The sequence below is a fragment of the Glycine max genome, chromosome 19 (genome assembly GCF_000004515.6).
Source record: "Glycine max cultivar Williams 82 chromosome 19, Glycine_max_v4.0, whole genome shotgun sequence".
Classification (NCBI taxonomy): Eukaryota; Viridiplantae; Streptophyta; class Magnoliopsida; order Fabales; family Fabaceae; genus Glycine; species Glycine max.
In genome coordinates, this window is record NC_038255.2 from 41,985,795 (window position 1) to 42,001,073 (window position 15,279).

The 15,279-nt window shown below is 28.7% G+C and overlaps 1 protein-coding gene across 1 annotated transcript; it reads right to left on the reverse strand.

Annotated features, from left to right (window-relative positions):
* Positions 1–504: 504 nt before the first annotated feature.
* Positions 505–3,234, reverse strand: ALMT28 (aluminum-activated malate transporter family protein). The gene is made up of 6 exons (XM_003553409.3): positions 2,904–3,234; positions 2,670–2,816; positions 2,067–2,342; positions 1,231–1,340; positions 990–1,133; positions 505–855 (listed from the first exon to the last, which is right to left on the reverse strand). Exons 1-6 carry the CDS (start codon positions 3,232–3,234, stop codon positions 505–507), a joined length of 1,359 nt encoding a protein of 452 aa, XP_003553457.1.
* Positions 3,235–15,279: the final 12,045 nt, after the last annotated feature.

A 15,279-nucleotide genomic window follows, 5' to 3' on the forward strand; every position in this document is an offset into this window, starting at 1 on the left:
CATTGATGTACTCCTAAAAAAATTTGATCAATTAATTTTTCTAATTTATTTTTTGGTTTTTATTGATCCAAGATGAATTTATTTTTTAATTTAAAACATGAATAATTTTCTTGTAATTTTAGGGGATATTTGATAAGGAAGAAAATTTTTAATTTCCTGCAAATCTTGAAAGGAGAAATTTAATTTCTCATGTTTGATACCTAATTTTAAAAACAAAAATAAATAATATTTCTGAAAAAGAAAGTTTTCTGGAAAAGTTGCGTCTAGGTTCAGTTTACCGGTTATGACACTTCAGTAATGTTTTCATTTTCATTAATACAAACACAGTTAAATACCTAATTGCATCTGACCTCAATTACTATACTTTGGATGATACACTCAAATTCATATTTCTAATTAAAAATGTGTTTTTTTTTTTGGTACCAAGAAAACACATATTTCTAACTCATGACCCAAAATTGGGAAGTGGTTTTTACATAATATCATTGTATACAAAGATGGGTTCTACGAAGACAATGAAGTTGTGGTGGTGCGAAAACCAGCAATGTCTTCGAGCTCCTCCACCTCTTTCACCAATTCCTCTACCTTCCCTATCACTTCCATGAGCAAGAACACGAAGCTAGCAATTGCTAGCACTTGGCAATCCTCAAGTTCCACCATTTTAGATGTGGAAATTATCAAGCTTAAATCTTCTCTTGCATTTTTCAACTGGCCCGAAATGTTGCCCTTTGCATCACATTTCCTCATTTGCTTCATGCTTTCTCCAAGTTCTCGTAGAATAAACACAACCTTTGACTCAACTGCTTCGCATGTTTCTAAATGGACCCATTTTGACCGTCTCAAAGAGGCCATGGGCTGACAAAAAAGATTTATTGAACCCAAACAAGTGAGCCCATCAAATCTTATTTTGTCGTTTTGCAAGTTTATAAGATACACTTACTTATGGACCTAAAAAAAAAAGAATAAAAGAGAGAAAAATATAGACCTACCTCTTTTGATGCTTCAAGGCAACGTCCCGCTGCAAGAATAAATGCAGCCAGTTCTCGAAGAACTTCACCAATCTTTAAGTACCTTCCCCAAGGGTAGGAAAATCCGAATTTTCCATGCCAGGGTTCCCATTTTGCAAAATTTGCCTGAAAAACAAATTAAAACTTGATCCTACACTTAATACAGTAGTATATAGTTTTTCATTAAATTTTAAGAAAAATATCTAATTGAAGATCAACGTACCAATGATTCGTCCTTTGACTTGGAGTTCAACACTGACTTGCAAACGTTGAAGCTAGCACGAGGTTGGTTTTCCTTTCCACTAACGATTTTGGTACATTCCCCAAAACAAACTACAACGAAGGAGGATAAATAAATTTCTCTTTGGCTTGGCTATATTGAATCCCATCCACACGTATTTAATTTGACTCTATATATGGATCGATTTGTACTGAAGACTTACATCATTTACTGGTCTAGTTGTTGAATTATAACGATTTATTATCATGCATGATTGTTTATGCTAAATTTTATAAAAATGGAATAGTAAAAAATATAATTAAAAGCTACTTATTTTTTGATATTTTAAATGTATACGTAATATTGATCTTGATATATATATATAAATGAAGTATAAAATATATTTATATTAATAAAAATATTATAAATATTTTTATATTTCAACAGTGATTTTAGTATACTGATATTAAATAAAAAATATTAAATGGGGGGTCAAAATACTTATGCAAGGCAAGTATTTGGCCTCTCTTGGTTTTTGTGTATACATATTGAAATAATAATAATATTGAGATTTTTTTTTCTGTATAAGATGTATTCTGTGAAAAACCTTTTTGCTAAAAGATAAAATAATTTAAAAAATCTCTCTCCACGGGACCCGTCTTATGATACAGGAGTCACATCTTGATTTGTGATACATTACGTACATTTTTGTGGCTAATATTTTATAAATATTTTTTTAAAAAAAAAAATTGAAGGTATTAGTAAAAATACAATTATTGGAATGAAATAAAAAAAAATACGTTATTTCATTCATGCTCGTATATGCCATTGCCATATACCTTGAATTGTGTTGGCAAGGTCCAGGAATCTTGAGACCGTGGAATCATGAAGTTCATCGCTAGCCCACAAAGGGAAGACAAACAAAGTCACACAAACGCACACAATGAAGCCCATTAGTATATTCAAGAGACGCTCCCTGGCTAAGTCCCACACTTTCACATCCCCACGTACGCCAGAAACCACAACTAGATTGAATGTGAGCATGAATATCATCACCCCATAATCGTATCTTTTCTTTATGCTTGGAACCAGTCGAAGATATGTAGCAACTGATCCTGAAATTAATACACATATGCCACACCAATTAACGGCTTATTAAAGATATAATTACATATATATAGGTTAACGCATAATGTTAAAACACCAATCAAATTAACTAGTTAGTACTGATTAATAAGTTATTTTGAGTTTGAGTCTTCCGAATAAAAAAAATCATGATTAAGAGATAAGATTTTAATAAAAATGGTCAATCAGATTTTTTAGAAGAAATTAATCATCAATAAAATTGATGAATGCTTAAAAAAAAAAACTTACCAAATATAATACAAGAACATTAATTGTAAGAAATATTAAATGAGTTGTCAACCCAACCAAAAGCTTACCAAATATAAATACTGAAGCACCAATAATAATTGAGTTGCCAAGCCTGCCAATCCCAATGCTTTGGGCAAAAACTGCTGCTAAGCAACCTAGTCCACCTCCTATAATAGTTCCTAGTCCACGATTGAAGCCCTTTCCAATTGTGGCTCCTGAAGTGTTTGATTAAATTAATATATATATCATATTAATTTTTTTTATAAGAGTTAATTGAATTGAATTTTGCTGAAAGTACGTACCTGCAGAGAATTCAAACATGACTACAACAGTCATGATAGCCCACATTGCATTTTCTCCAACTTGCTTAAAGAGAGGATTCAAGAGGTACAGGAGTGAAACCAAAACCAAGGAGATTCCCACTTTGATGCAGTGGATTATCTTCCTCATATCATGGCCACCACTTTGCATCTGCTTGTGTCTAGGATTGGAAGTAATGGAGACACAGTGGACCTCATTTTTCCCAAGATGGGAAATGATGGGGGGAAGATGAAATTGGAATGTTTTATTCTCTTTTGAACGAGCAATATTCTCTTCTTCATTTGTAATGGCTAGTACGTGAGTTGATTCCATTTTTGTCTTTACTCTCTCAATTCCTTTCCCTTTTTCCTTCGTAGGAATTTTATAACTCATTCTCTTGTGAAAACTCAATTTTGACAGATATCCAATTTATACTATGGCATATAAGTGGAGACTGATGGTGATGGGTGATCAAATTCTAAAGGATCCAAGAAATGTTGTGACAACATTTATTAATTTTCCTAAATTTATTAAATGATACTATAGATTCCTTTTATTCTGGACCTATTCAAATCTAGATTTAGATTCACACTAAAGAAAAAAGGTAATACATTAATTCAATACGTCAAATACTTGGTGGGAAATGTTTGTTATTTTTGTCTTTGGTGAATGACACTGATAATCTTTTTGACAATTTTTTTTTAACTCAATACCATTACTATCATTAAGTTTTAATAGTAAATCATTTTTTGAACTTACATCAGGTATCTTATAACCGTAGAAATCAAGGATTCATTTTCAAATGCATTTCTCACGTCTTAACATGTAAGAATCATTATCATGGTTTATAGAAAAATAATATGAATAGAGATATCGAGCATACTTTTTAACTTCTATACTCTTAACTTCTTTCAAACACTAACTTAAATGTCCGTGTCTCTATATACATCATCAAAGTTTGACTCGTGAAGACCCAAAGAGATTCTATTCAAATATTTCCCCCCTTTAAACTGGTATTGAATACCTTTAAATCTTGCTCTTCTTTTTGTCATGAATTTCATATAAATTTCATCTAATACTAAGAAGTATGTTAAGAAAATGTATCATTATTCCTCTTGAATTGTGAAGTACCAAATTAGTGGACGTCCAACCCCGAATTCTAGACATGACTATTAGAGAATAAAATGAAGAAAGTACCACCGATATCATTTATGCACATTATCCTCATTTGGAAGCAGTAGGACATTTTAGTGGAACACGTATATAAGCAAACATGAGTTAGTGTACCTTATGAGGAGAATGGTCCTCTATCTAAAACAAATAAAATTACCTTTAAATTCACTTTTCTGTTTCTTTAAATAAAATATACTAATACTTTAAAAGATTAATAAAAAACGATACCATTACAAAGAAAGATAGTTTTAACGCTGAGATATGTTTTTCAATCAGATGAACATAAATAGAAGAAATCATCCAAACACGCCCCTTATCTTTTTTATTGAGCAGAATTCCGTAGAAGGGATATACTTATCTGATGGCCTAATTGGATAGCTAGCTAAAAATGTAGACCTAAAATGAACCCCCCCCCCCCCCCCCCCCCCCAAGGCATGCAAGCTAATAGATGTTGCTCATAGAAAGACCACGACCCGACACTACAATGCTCACAACTTTTTTCTGAAAATTTCTGATTGTTTTGTGAGCTTAGTGGTTCAGCCAGATATTTGTCTTTTTTTTTTTTCCTTTCTAAACAGCCAGATATTTGTCATATGTACAAACAATTCAAAATATTATCATATTTTTGGTGACCTACAGGTCAAGAAAGTCTATCATGATCAGGAATTCGTAAAAATGCGAAGAACTACGTGAACCACTATAATATGTATGCCTTAATTTGGCTTGGTCGTAAATAATTATAATTATTAATTTTTATTACAACCAGAAGTATTTGAGACGACTTATTCATACATTGGTCTATTTTTGGGAAAAGTGGATTGCTAAAAATTTTTTTTCCCACTCAACAACTCAAATAAATTTTATTGTTTTAGTTTTATTTTTGCTCAGAATTGCTTGATACAACTTGTGACTATCCATACAGCTAAGATAAGAAATGAGTCCGTAAGGATGATTAAGTAGGTTAAACTTAATTTGATTAGAACTCTTTTATCTATAAAAGAAAAAATTGTGTGTGTGTGTGTGTAAGTGTAACATAAAAATAAGAATCGAGTTGAAGTATAAAAATATTATAACAACTCACTATTCAACTAGAAAATTTAGTAACATAAAATAATTGATATGATGTTGTGAAAAGAGATATAGGGAAAAAAAATTAATGTTTAAGTATTTTTAGAAAAGAATATTTATATATAAATAATATAATCTTCACAAAATTTATTTATTATTTAGGTAGATTGTTTTGATCCAACCCACATTACCCGCAGGTCTACTTTGCTAACACGTTATTTTTGTTCCATTTTAAGTAAGTTAATCACCAACTTATCATATTAATATTTAGGTTTTTTGGTTGGTTGACCATAAACTTAACAACTATAGTTGTAAAGAGGAATCTTCAAAAATTATTATAAAAAATTAATGGGTCATCCATCCCACTCCCACGTAATTCATTTTTGGGTTGACTTGAAAACTAGTTGTAAAGTGAGATCTTCACAAATTAGCTTATCAGTTGTCACACTTTGTCCAACTTTTCATGGTATGCGATCAAAATTCCTTTCATAAAATTGAAACAATGACCATAACTATTATAATAAAAAATAAAGACAATACCATAATATAATATCATAACCAATATAAAAAAGTTAAACAAAGAAAATAGGAATGTTTATTGGTCAACCCCAATGATCCCATCATACCAAATCAATGCAATTAAGTTGGTTTCTTTCTTAATTCTGCTTTGATTGGTTTAGATCCAAACAGACCAATAAAACTCAACATCTATTAATTAATTAGTTCGAGACTTCGAGTATTAGGTTTAAGTTTTACAACCTAGTTACCGAAACACGAGACCTGACCCAATTTTTTTAAATTTTATTATTCTTTTTTATGTTTTTTTACGTGCAATAAGCATTGAACTTAGATTTGAAATATTATGCTCCCACCCTGGGACTTCATATTCAGTGTGCTTTTAGCACTATCAAAAGGTAGTTTTTTTTTTACAAAGACAACAAAAATAAAAACTACTTTCAGCATGTTACTACCTTGCCAGCGTTAGTACAATTGACACATTGAATGCTTCACAAAGGGAAAGCATAAATATCAACGTGAATTGGTTAATAATTTTTTTTAGTTCGAATTGTTGGTATTCAAAAGTTACATTTTGTTTTGTATTCCCACTTAAACAAAAAAATAAGTTACATTTTGAGTCCTATTAATTTGTATTAAATTGATTAAATTTATTTAAAAATTAATCTTTGATATATTTATTTTGTTTGTAAAATTTGAATTCCTAATTTCATTAATTAAAAGAAAAGTAAATTTCTGATCACTCAAAGTAACATGTGTTACTGCAGTGGTTTATAATTTTAAAGCATGTACTATAACTATTAACATGTGTTACTGCAGTGGTTTATAATTTTAAAGCATGTACTATAACTATTAAATTTTATAGTGCAGCAAAGCAGCCAAAAGATTCCCTTAAAAAGAGATTTATAAAGAATGATTTATTCAACTCTACAGTAAGTTTGCTAAACATTCCATGTGTAACTATTTTCAACAATAACTTTTGTGCTTAATGTGTACTACATTTGTACGTCCATGCTTGGTCGACACACAAATGAGATACGTGCACGCGTGTAGCTTTGTTGGCCGCTAACTTTTTGAAATAAGAAATAAAGTAAAAGAAAAAAAAAGAGTACAGTAGTGAAATGAAAGATTCACTTGTTTAATAGATAAATGTGAAAGATAAGTCTTATGTAAGGTTCAGCTTCTGGGAGTGTTTGCCCTGTTTATATTGTCATTATATATATATATATATATGATAATAGTGGAAGAATTCGGTCTGTCTTAAAATTCCACCCACCCAAAAGCATAAATGCAAAATGTTTTAGCAAACTCAATCGCTTCTTTTGTTCCAAACTTGGTCTATCCTAATCTTAATCAATTTAGCACATTAGCATGATCATTTTTTTCTTAAATTTCACACAAAATCATCATTCTCTCACTAACCTAAATTCAAAAAAATGACATTTTTTCTTCTTCAAAATCACAAAATGGTTACGGGGAAATTTTAATTTATTAGGATACATTTATTTCTATTTTCAGTTTTAATATACAAAATTGTCACATTATTTTCAATATGATTTCAGTTTTAAAATATTTGTACCAGATATAGCGGAAACAACTATTTTCCTGTTTTCTCTGTTTTGTGCACAAATTTTTTATGATAGGAAACATATTAAAAACAAGGTGATCGATGAATTTGTAAATTAAAAATCAAAACGGAAGTAAACATACTTTTATATTGTATTTTCCTATCAATTTTCAATATTTTCACAATCACCAAACAATGTTGTCATGTTTTGTAGGACTACAGTGGATACAAGTGTGTGTGTATTCCATTGCTAAGTTGAGTCAATGTGAGTCTCAAGTTCTACTATTTTTTGTCCAATGGATTTCAAATAATTCAACAACATATGTTAATGAGAACAAAAGAAACATATATAAGGAAATGCTATTGCATTGAAGCTAATTGTTTTTACGAGTACACAAATATTAGATTGATTGACTACTTCGTCGGACTAGAAAGAAAGAATGTGATTATATATGTCGTTTTGCACTAGCTTTTAGAAAGGTTCAATCCTCAAGGTGTGATTTTCTGAAGATCCATAACACCGTTTCAACATATACTTGTTTGACATTTCCACAAGGCAATCACACTAGGATATCATGAACTCCTAAAGGTCCTTGATGCATGTTCAAAAATAACTCCAAAAGTAATTCCTAGAAACTCCTAAACACTTTGCCTGGCACATCACATTGTGCATTATACTTTCATCTCACACCGAAATGTAATTGCTAATTAACACCAAAACCTACTTGGATTGGTAATCACCATTCCTAAGGCCAACCACTTCCTCTATGAAGATTAAGACTCTGTCCACGTACCCACAAGTGTATCTTCTTTTGATCCTATTATGTTACTACCCTACCCAAATTTCGTATGATTTGAGTATTAATTATGAATGATATGTATGGGTGGAATGTCACGAGATGTTATGTTACATGATGGGGAATAGTTGCTTTTCATTTTGTCTCCCTCGGCTACTCAATATTTTCACTCATTTGTTAATATTCTGTAACCCGGGTTTGGTATTGGTATTTTCAGATATGATGAACAATACCTGTACAAAGGTTGGGGTAGCCTTTGTGCCCTTTACATATTAATATATTATAACACTTCTTTTGCTGATCTAAAAAACTATTAGAGTAACAAATAACTGAGAAAATAACTTTAACAGTGAGCCTACTATTTTGGACCACATATGATATCAATAATCTAAGTGAATGTAACAAACACATTACGTGTGTTTCTGTGATGGGTTTAATATATACTTAATTTTAATAAATAAACAAAGACGAAACATCCAAATAGATCTATTTAAAAAAAAACAAACGAACTATTTTGGACCACACATGGTATAATATCTATATGCATGTAGCAAGCACATATCACATATGACATGCATGCGTATTTCTGTGGTGGGGGTTTAATTAATATACACTTAAGTTTTAGTTTTTTTTTTTATAAAAACGAAACATCCAAATAAAACAGTATTTTTTTAAAAGAAAAACTAAAGAGTACAAAATTTATTAGTTTTATTCATTTTTTTTCTAATCAGATATTTATTTTGTTTGGTTATGAACGCCCGTGATTACTAGTGTTTGACACCTCAGAACATATTTTCTACCTACTTGCGAAGATAAGGTTAATTCATAAGCTAGATGAGAACCAAACCACTTTGAAGGTTGAACTTTCTGACGAGGACTTTGCGCCCGTCTACGTGTGCAACCCCATAAATTCTGAATATGACAAGACGTTGAGTGCATGCAACCTACAGAAAATTATGTTCACTTAACTTATAAACCTAAAGTTGCATGAATAGTTCAAGCAACAATTTATATCATGCATGCTTTTTCACCTGAAATTTGAAATAATTATCATCTGCCCAATTTATATATACAGTTAAATTTGTATAAAAATAACTTTTTGAAAATATTTTTTTTCTGTATTAACTTCTATACTAGTTTATAAAATTAGTACTTTTAATAAATTAATAAGGTAATTTTTTTAAGGGTTAAATGTTTTTTCTCCCTAATAATTTTTTAAAATTTATTTTTAATCTCTATGAATTTTTTAACTTTTTAGTCCCTAATAAATTTATGTTTGATTAACACACTTATTTTATTTTTGGTCCCTAATAACATTTTGAAAAATAAAATAGAATAAAGTGATTTAGATAGTACTATAGAGACCAAAAATAAAAAAATAAAAATTATTAGAGACCAATTTTATTTTAAAAAATATTAAGAACCAAAACCAAAATTAAAAAATTTATCAAGTACCAAAAATATTTTAATTTTTTTTAAAGATCTTTATATAATATAGTCCAATCAATATCATAAATTAATATTTTAATATAATTTAATAAAATATAAGAATGCCATATTTTTAATCTCTATAAAATGGACGAGTTTTGATTTGTTTTATTTCTGAGTTTTGATTTAAATATATTTATATTTTAAAATTTTTGTGAACTCACAATTTTATGTTTATTACATTGATTTTATATGAAGAATTCTACAAAAAAAAAAAAAAAACTCTACCAAAAACAGATAATGAAACTGGCAACCGAATATCTGGTTGTCGGAAATTATATTTATTATATTTTTAGCTATCGATAGCGCTATCGCAAAATAGCACAGGTGATAATATTTTAGTTGTATTTATCTTTTACAACGTTAGTCATCGAAAATTACAGTCGCCAAATATAAAATAACATTAGAGACTTATACTGTCGATAGCAAAATGTTATATAGAATCATATTTCTTTAAAAATATTTTCTCTAATCAAATAGTGACCGGTTTTACTTTGATAAGTTTGCGACTGAGATATCGGTTGCTAATTCCATCTTTGAATCTTGATATTTCTTTTTAGACTAAAAACAAAAGTGATCACTAATACAGTATTTATTGAGTCTATTATATGTAGTTGCAAAAGTTCAGTCGCTAAATCAATTTTTCTTTTGTTGTCTCCTATACTGAGCCTCTTAATTAAGGCTTTTAACAAATATTCTTTTTCTTTTGATTCTTTAGGCTAACTCTACAAGTTTTTTTTAGTCTTGTCTCTTTAATTATCCTCGCAAGTATTCTTTGCTATCAAAGTCTCTGCAAAATTTAGCAAATTCACTAGAAAATGGTTAAAGGTAAAATAACGATACTTTTATTCTATTTCTATCAGACTAATAAATACAAAACAAAATCCTTATTCTTATACTGAGATTACACATCACAACTACAAGAGGGGAAATTTACATTGATTTAGGAAAGAATTCTAGATCAATTCCAAAATAGATGTAGATTGCAGGCATCATATAAAGTTAGACATTTCTACACTGGTTCAACCTCGTTAAACCACTTTTCTACATTGTTTGTGAAAGAAAGATTCACCATAATCATATAACATGCAATAACAAAGAGCAAAGTCCCATGGCTTTCTTTTGTTTTCTTTCCTTTTAGAAACAAACCTCACAAATTATTTAAATATCAAAGTTAAGATGCAAACAAACAGATCATTAACATAGATCCACCCAATTATCAAGGCAAGGTTGAAATTTGAGGGTTTCTTCTTCAGCTTTGGAACTCACTTCTTGAGCTTTGTGGTCTTCTCGTGGTAGGCCTTGCTTGGTGTTTCAGTTTAAGAACTTCTTGTGGTGGAATAGTTTCAGTTGCTAGGGTTTTGTGTGGAAGGGAAGTGTTGTGGTGATTGAGGGTTGGGTTAGGGTTTTTTTTCTTGGCGGTAAAGGGTGGCTTGAGCATGACTTGCGTCACCGTCACATGATTGAAGTAGCAAGGCCACAACACCGGACACAAAGTTTTGAGTGGCAAAGTGCGAGAAGGAGAAGTAGATGAGGGAAGAAGAACGTGGCAGGAAAAGGTTCAAAGTGATGACAAAGGAAGAAGATGGAAACACCAATATTTTGAGGGTTCACATAATGACATATTGAGACGAATATTATTATTTTAACAACCTTTCTACATCCGTTTTTAAGATAACCAATCTAAAAATGTTGTAATTATTTTTAAAATTATAATAACATATTTTCTAATTTATTGGTGAACCCATGTAAAATCCCCAAATGTAGAATGTTTTTTTCTTAAGTTGTACAGGGATATTCAAAGATAACTATAAACTGGTTTTCCTTGTAGAATTTTCATTCAAAACTCGACTACAATTAATTAAATGTGTATTAACGATATATGTATAATCTTAATATATATATATATATATATATATATATATATATATATAAATATAATGCTTGTTTTTATTTGGTGTCACCATATATGTTAGGAATATATGGATTAATTAGGAATGGAATACCGCGCTAGCTAGCCAGCGCCATCATCTAAATAGAGGATAGATCATATTCATGAGCGATATGTTAGGCCACACTATAGTGGTGAATTAGGTAAACATATGTAACAATCTAGAACAAGAACGAATACTCAAAGGAATCCGATTCAATGGGAGCAAGGAATCTCTTCAGGGTCTACAGTACTGAATCCTGCCAATTATCTTTGAAATGATAGGCGAGTAAAGACCGCAAAGTATATAAACTTTGCAGAGTGATAAGTGGAGAATCCACTAAATCACGGAGTTTTATAGTATGATGGTGTTGCTACTGAAGAAAAATGGCGAGCTAGGAGCCATTATCATGATACACCTTACACCATACATCTTCATGTTTTGTTTTCAGTCAAACTAGTTACTTTTTCGTGGACAACAACTTGAATATAACAAATGCCATTCATACTTTTGTATAATTTTCTACATAAATGAATTTAATGATTTTGTTACAATGGCAGACCTTGTTACGCATGTTTGCAATTATATCATATGAAAGATATTTCCTTCTTTTATACTGTAGGAGTATTGAAGGAATTTATTTAAATAAATGAAAATGACACATACGATTTTTTTTTATCATATTTTAATAATTTTTAATAAAATTTATTAAAGTAAAATTTTTAGTTAATTTATTTAATTTCTTTAAAGTTAAACACATAAATAAACTCTGATATAATGAGAGGTTATTAAATAATTATGTTTTTTTGCTTACACATGCATATCTTGCGTATATATAGTTACTATATTCTTTGAATTTGAATAAGTTTTGTTAAAAATTATTAAAGTAATATTTTAGGGTATTTAAATAATTTTTTAAGTCAAACATAACTAAACTCTGATATAATGAGAGTTATTAAATAACTAAGTTTTTTGCTTACACGTGTCTTACGTATATATAGTTACTACATTATTTGAATTTGCATAAATTATCACTAAAACTATTTACCGCAAAAATATTTTTCATATATTCACTTGTACTATTGAGTGAAAATATATTTATTTAAAATTGAAGCAGTTTAATTAATTATATAATACTTAAAAAAATAGTACGTACTAGCATTGTTTTTCTTTTTAAATAGTTAATCAATTTTTGTATTTAATTACATATATTATGTTTAAGAGTAGATATTTTTTACAACAATAACAAAATTTTATATCATTGTTTCAAAATGAAAAACTAGTGTCCACATATCGAATTGTTTTTATCTATCATCTGCTTTTTAGTTTTCTTTGTATATACGTATTTAAAAAGTATACTCTAAAAAACAGGAAATAATATTTTAACACATAATATACGTTTCAAAATATAAATAAATAAGTTTGGTTATAAGATTAGATACCAATAAATGTTCTATTTATTTAAAATTTAGCATACATGCATTATAATTAAAATAATATCACACGATTTAAATAGTTGATTTATGAAATTTATATTTTAGAAAAAAATTAATTAAAAAAATAACTATTCAATACCTACCCAAGAGGAAATACTTGTTTTTTTTTATGAAGGGAAACACTTTATTTACGTCAATCTTTACAATAAATTGTACCTGGTTTCCTATTTGAAGGGGGTTCAAAAATAAAATAAAATTCTTAAAATTTAATAAAATGTTTTTTTCTTTTATGAAAGTATTCTCATAATAAAAAAAATATGAAATTAATTCTTCAAATGTGAAAATCACCAAGTTTTATCTCTCTTAACAAAACTTTTACATACACACAATCAAAGAATAATGTTTAGTTAAGGAAATAGTTCGCATCAAAGCGATAAAATCTTGGAGTAGTGTCGATGTTTAAGATGCTCTGATAATTGCAGAGGTGAAATATATCCCTAGTCTTTGCCACCCAAAAATTATAGATACAACAGAAGTTAGTGTTCATATCCATCCATCACATATATTACAGTATTATGTTGTAGAAACTGACGTCAAAACAGAGACAAATGACACGATTCCCCTAGCTAGTGAAAGTGTTACACTGATCAGTCATTTCCTTTTATAGTTTCCAACCAACGAATGCACACAAATTAGAAGGCATAAAATAATATTATGGTTTATCTTAGGAAATCAAATCAGCAGTGCAAAGAAAAGTAGTTGCACTCTTATATTGTACAATTTACCCGTATCTGTCACGGTTAGTAAATTCTAGATTTCTGATTGGCTTATAGAGAGTTACGGAAGAAGAATAAATTTCATTTTCAAATTATCAGAGATATAAGTTAGAATTGTATAATTGAGCCATAGTATAATCATTATCTTGAAAGCAAAATTTTGATAGCTAGATCTGCAATACAACTTTATAACCATACTTTCGCTTTAAAAATAACACAATAATACATGTATACATACACGTGCACTCGAAGTGAAAACCGCAATAATAGAGCCTTCACAATATAATGTTCAAAAAGAGGAGATAATAATGATAGAAAACTAAGGCAATGGGATAGGCTAGGAGAAAAAGAAAGAACAGTGTAAAAAGAGTTTCAACACCAAAGAGTAGAACATCTTTTGCTTTTTATAGTGTTCAGAAGAGTGAGCTAATAGGATCGATAAAGATGAATTATAGATTAAATAGTCAATAATGGTTTGTCTTCCAATGGCAAAAAGACTAACAGATGAACTACAATTAAAAATTAATTAGAGCTTTGTCTTGATGTTTTTAATGACAAAAATGAAATTTAATATTTTAATTACATGAAGTCACTTATACTTCTATAATATCAACTAATCAATTTAATGTGATAAGTAAAAGATTATAAAGCTTTTAATAGAAGATGCACGATGGCCCAATAAAATAGTAATAATAGATTCAGAGACATTCATTTTGTCGGCTACTAGAAGAAGGAACATTATAAATTTAATTTGTTCACTTTTTTTATCTAACCTTTATTTATTTTCTTTTTATTTTTATCTTTTTTTATTACATCATTTATCACATCTATTAATTTTTTTTCTTTCTCTTATGTTCATCTCAATTCACTTTAAAAGGAATGAACATTATCACTACTCACAAAAATGAAGGATAAAACAGGAAAAAAAATATGCGTGATAAAATTTTATATTATTATAGAAATAAAAAATATTATATGAAAGAAAAATGAAAAACATATAAATTTAGCTTGTACTTATTTTTCTAGAGGTTTCTAGTTAATACACCATCAATCACCACAAAAAAAATCTGCAAGTGGTTTATCAAGAAAAAGTGAAAGGAGAGAGTATAAAAGAATATTTTTCGAACAATTAATTATATTAATTTTATTTAATGTATTTGAAAATATTTAAATTTATTTAACAAATATTCAAATTAATAAAACTAATAAGTATATCTTGTATATATCGGCATTTCTAAATTTAGATAAAACTAAAAAATAATTAAGAATTTTTCTAATTTTAACATAAATATATAATTAGTTCCAATAAATTTTAAAAATATATGCATATATACTTTTAATATTAAAAAATGTTTAAAATATACAAGAAGCTAAGAATAACAATGGGTCCTTTTTTTAAAGGAGAATAAACTAATATGCAGTATATTTCTTATTCTAGATCCCAACGCCTAGTCAAGCTACTGCCACCTAATTATCTTATTTCTCTTGTGACATAGGCATCATTACGCATTATTTTAATTTTAATTTATTATATGGTATTTAAATTAAATAAATTAATATGTAACACGATATGTAATATATGTTGTTCATAAATCATCATTATTTTTATTTCTATTTTAGTCGTGT

Bases quoted from the DNA above. Each gene is read 5' to 3' on its own strand.
- ALMT28 (XM_003553409.3), bottom strand. From the start codon at position 3,234: ATGGAATCAACTCACGTACTAGCCATTACAAATGAAGAAGAGAATATT. The intron at 2,817-2,903 runs GTACGTACTTTC...CAAACACTTCAG, and splicing joins CATGTTTGAATTCTCTGCAG to GAGCCACAATTGGAAAGGGC. The intron at 856-989 runs GTAGGTCTATAT...CTTTTTTGTCAG, and splicing joins GCCTTGAAGCATCAAAAGAG to CCCATGGCCTCTTTGAGACG.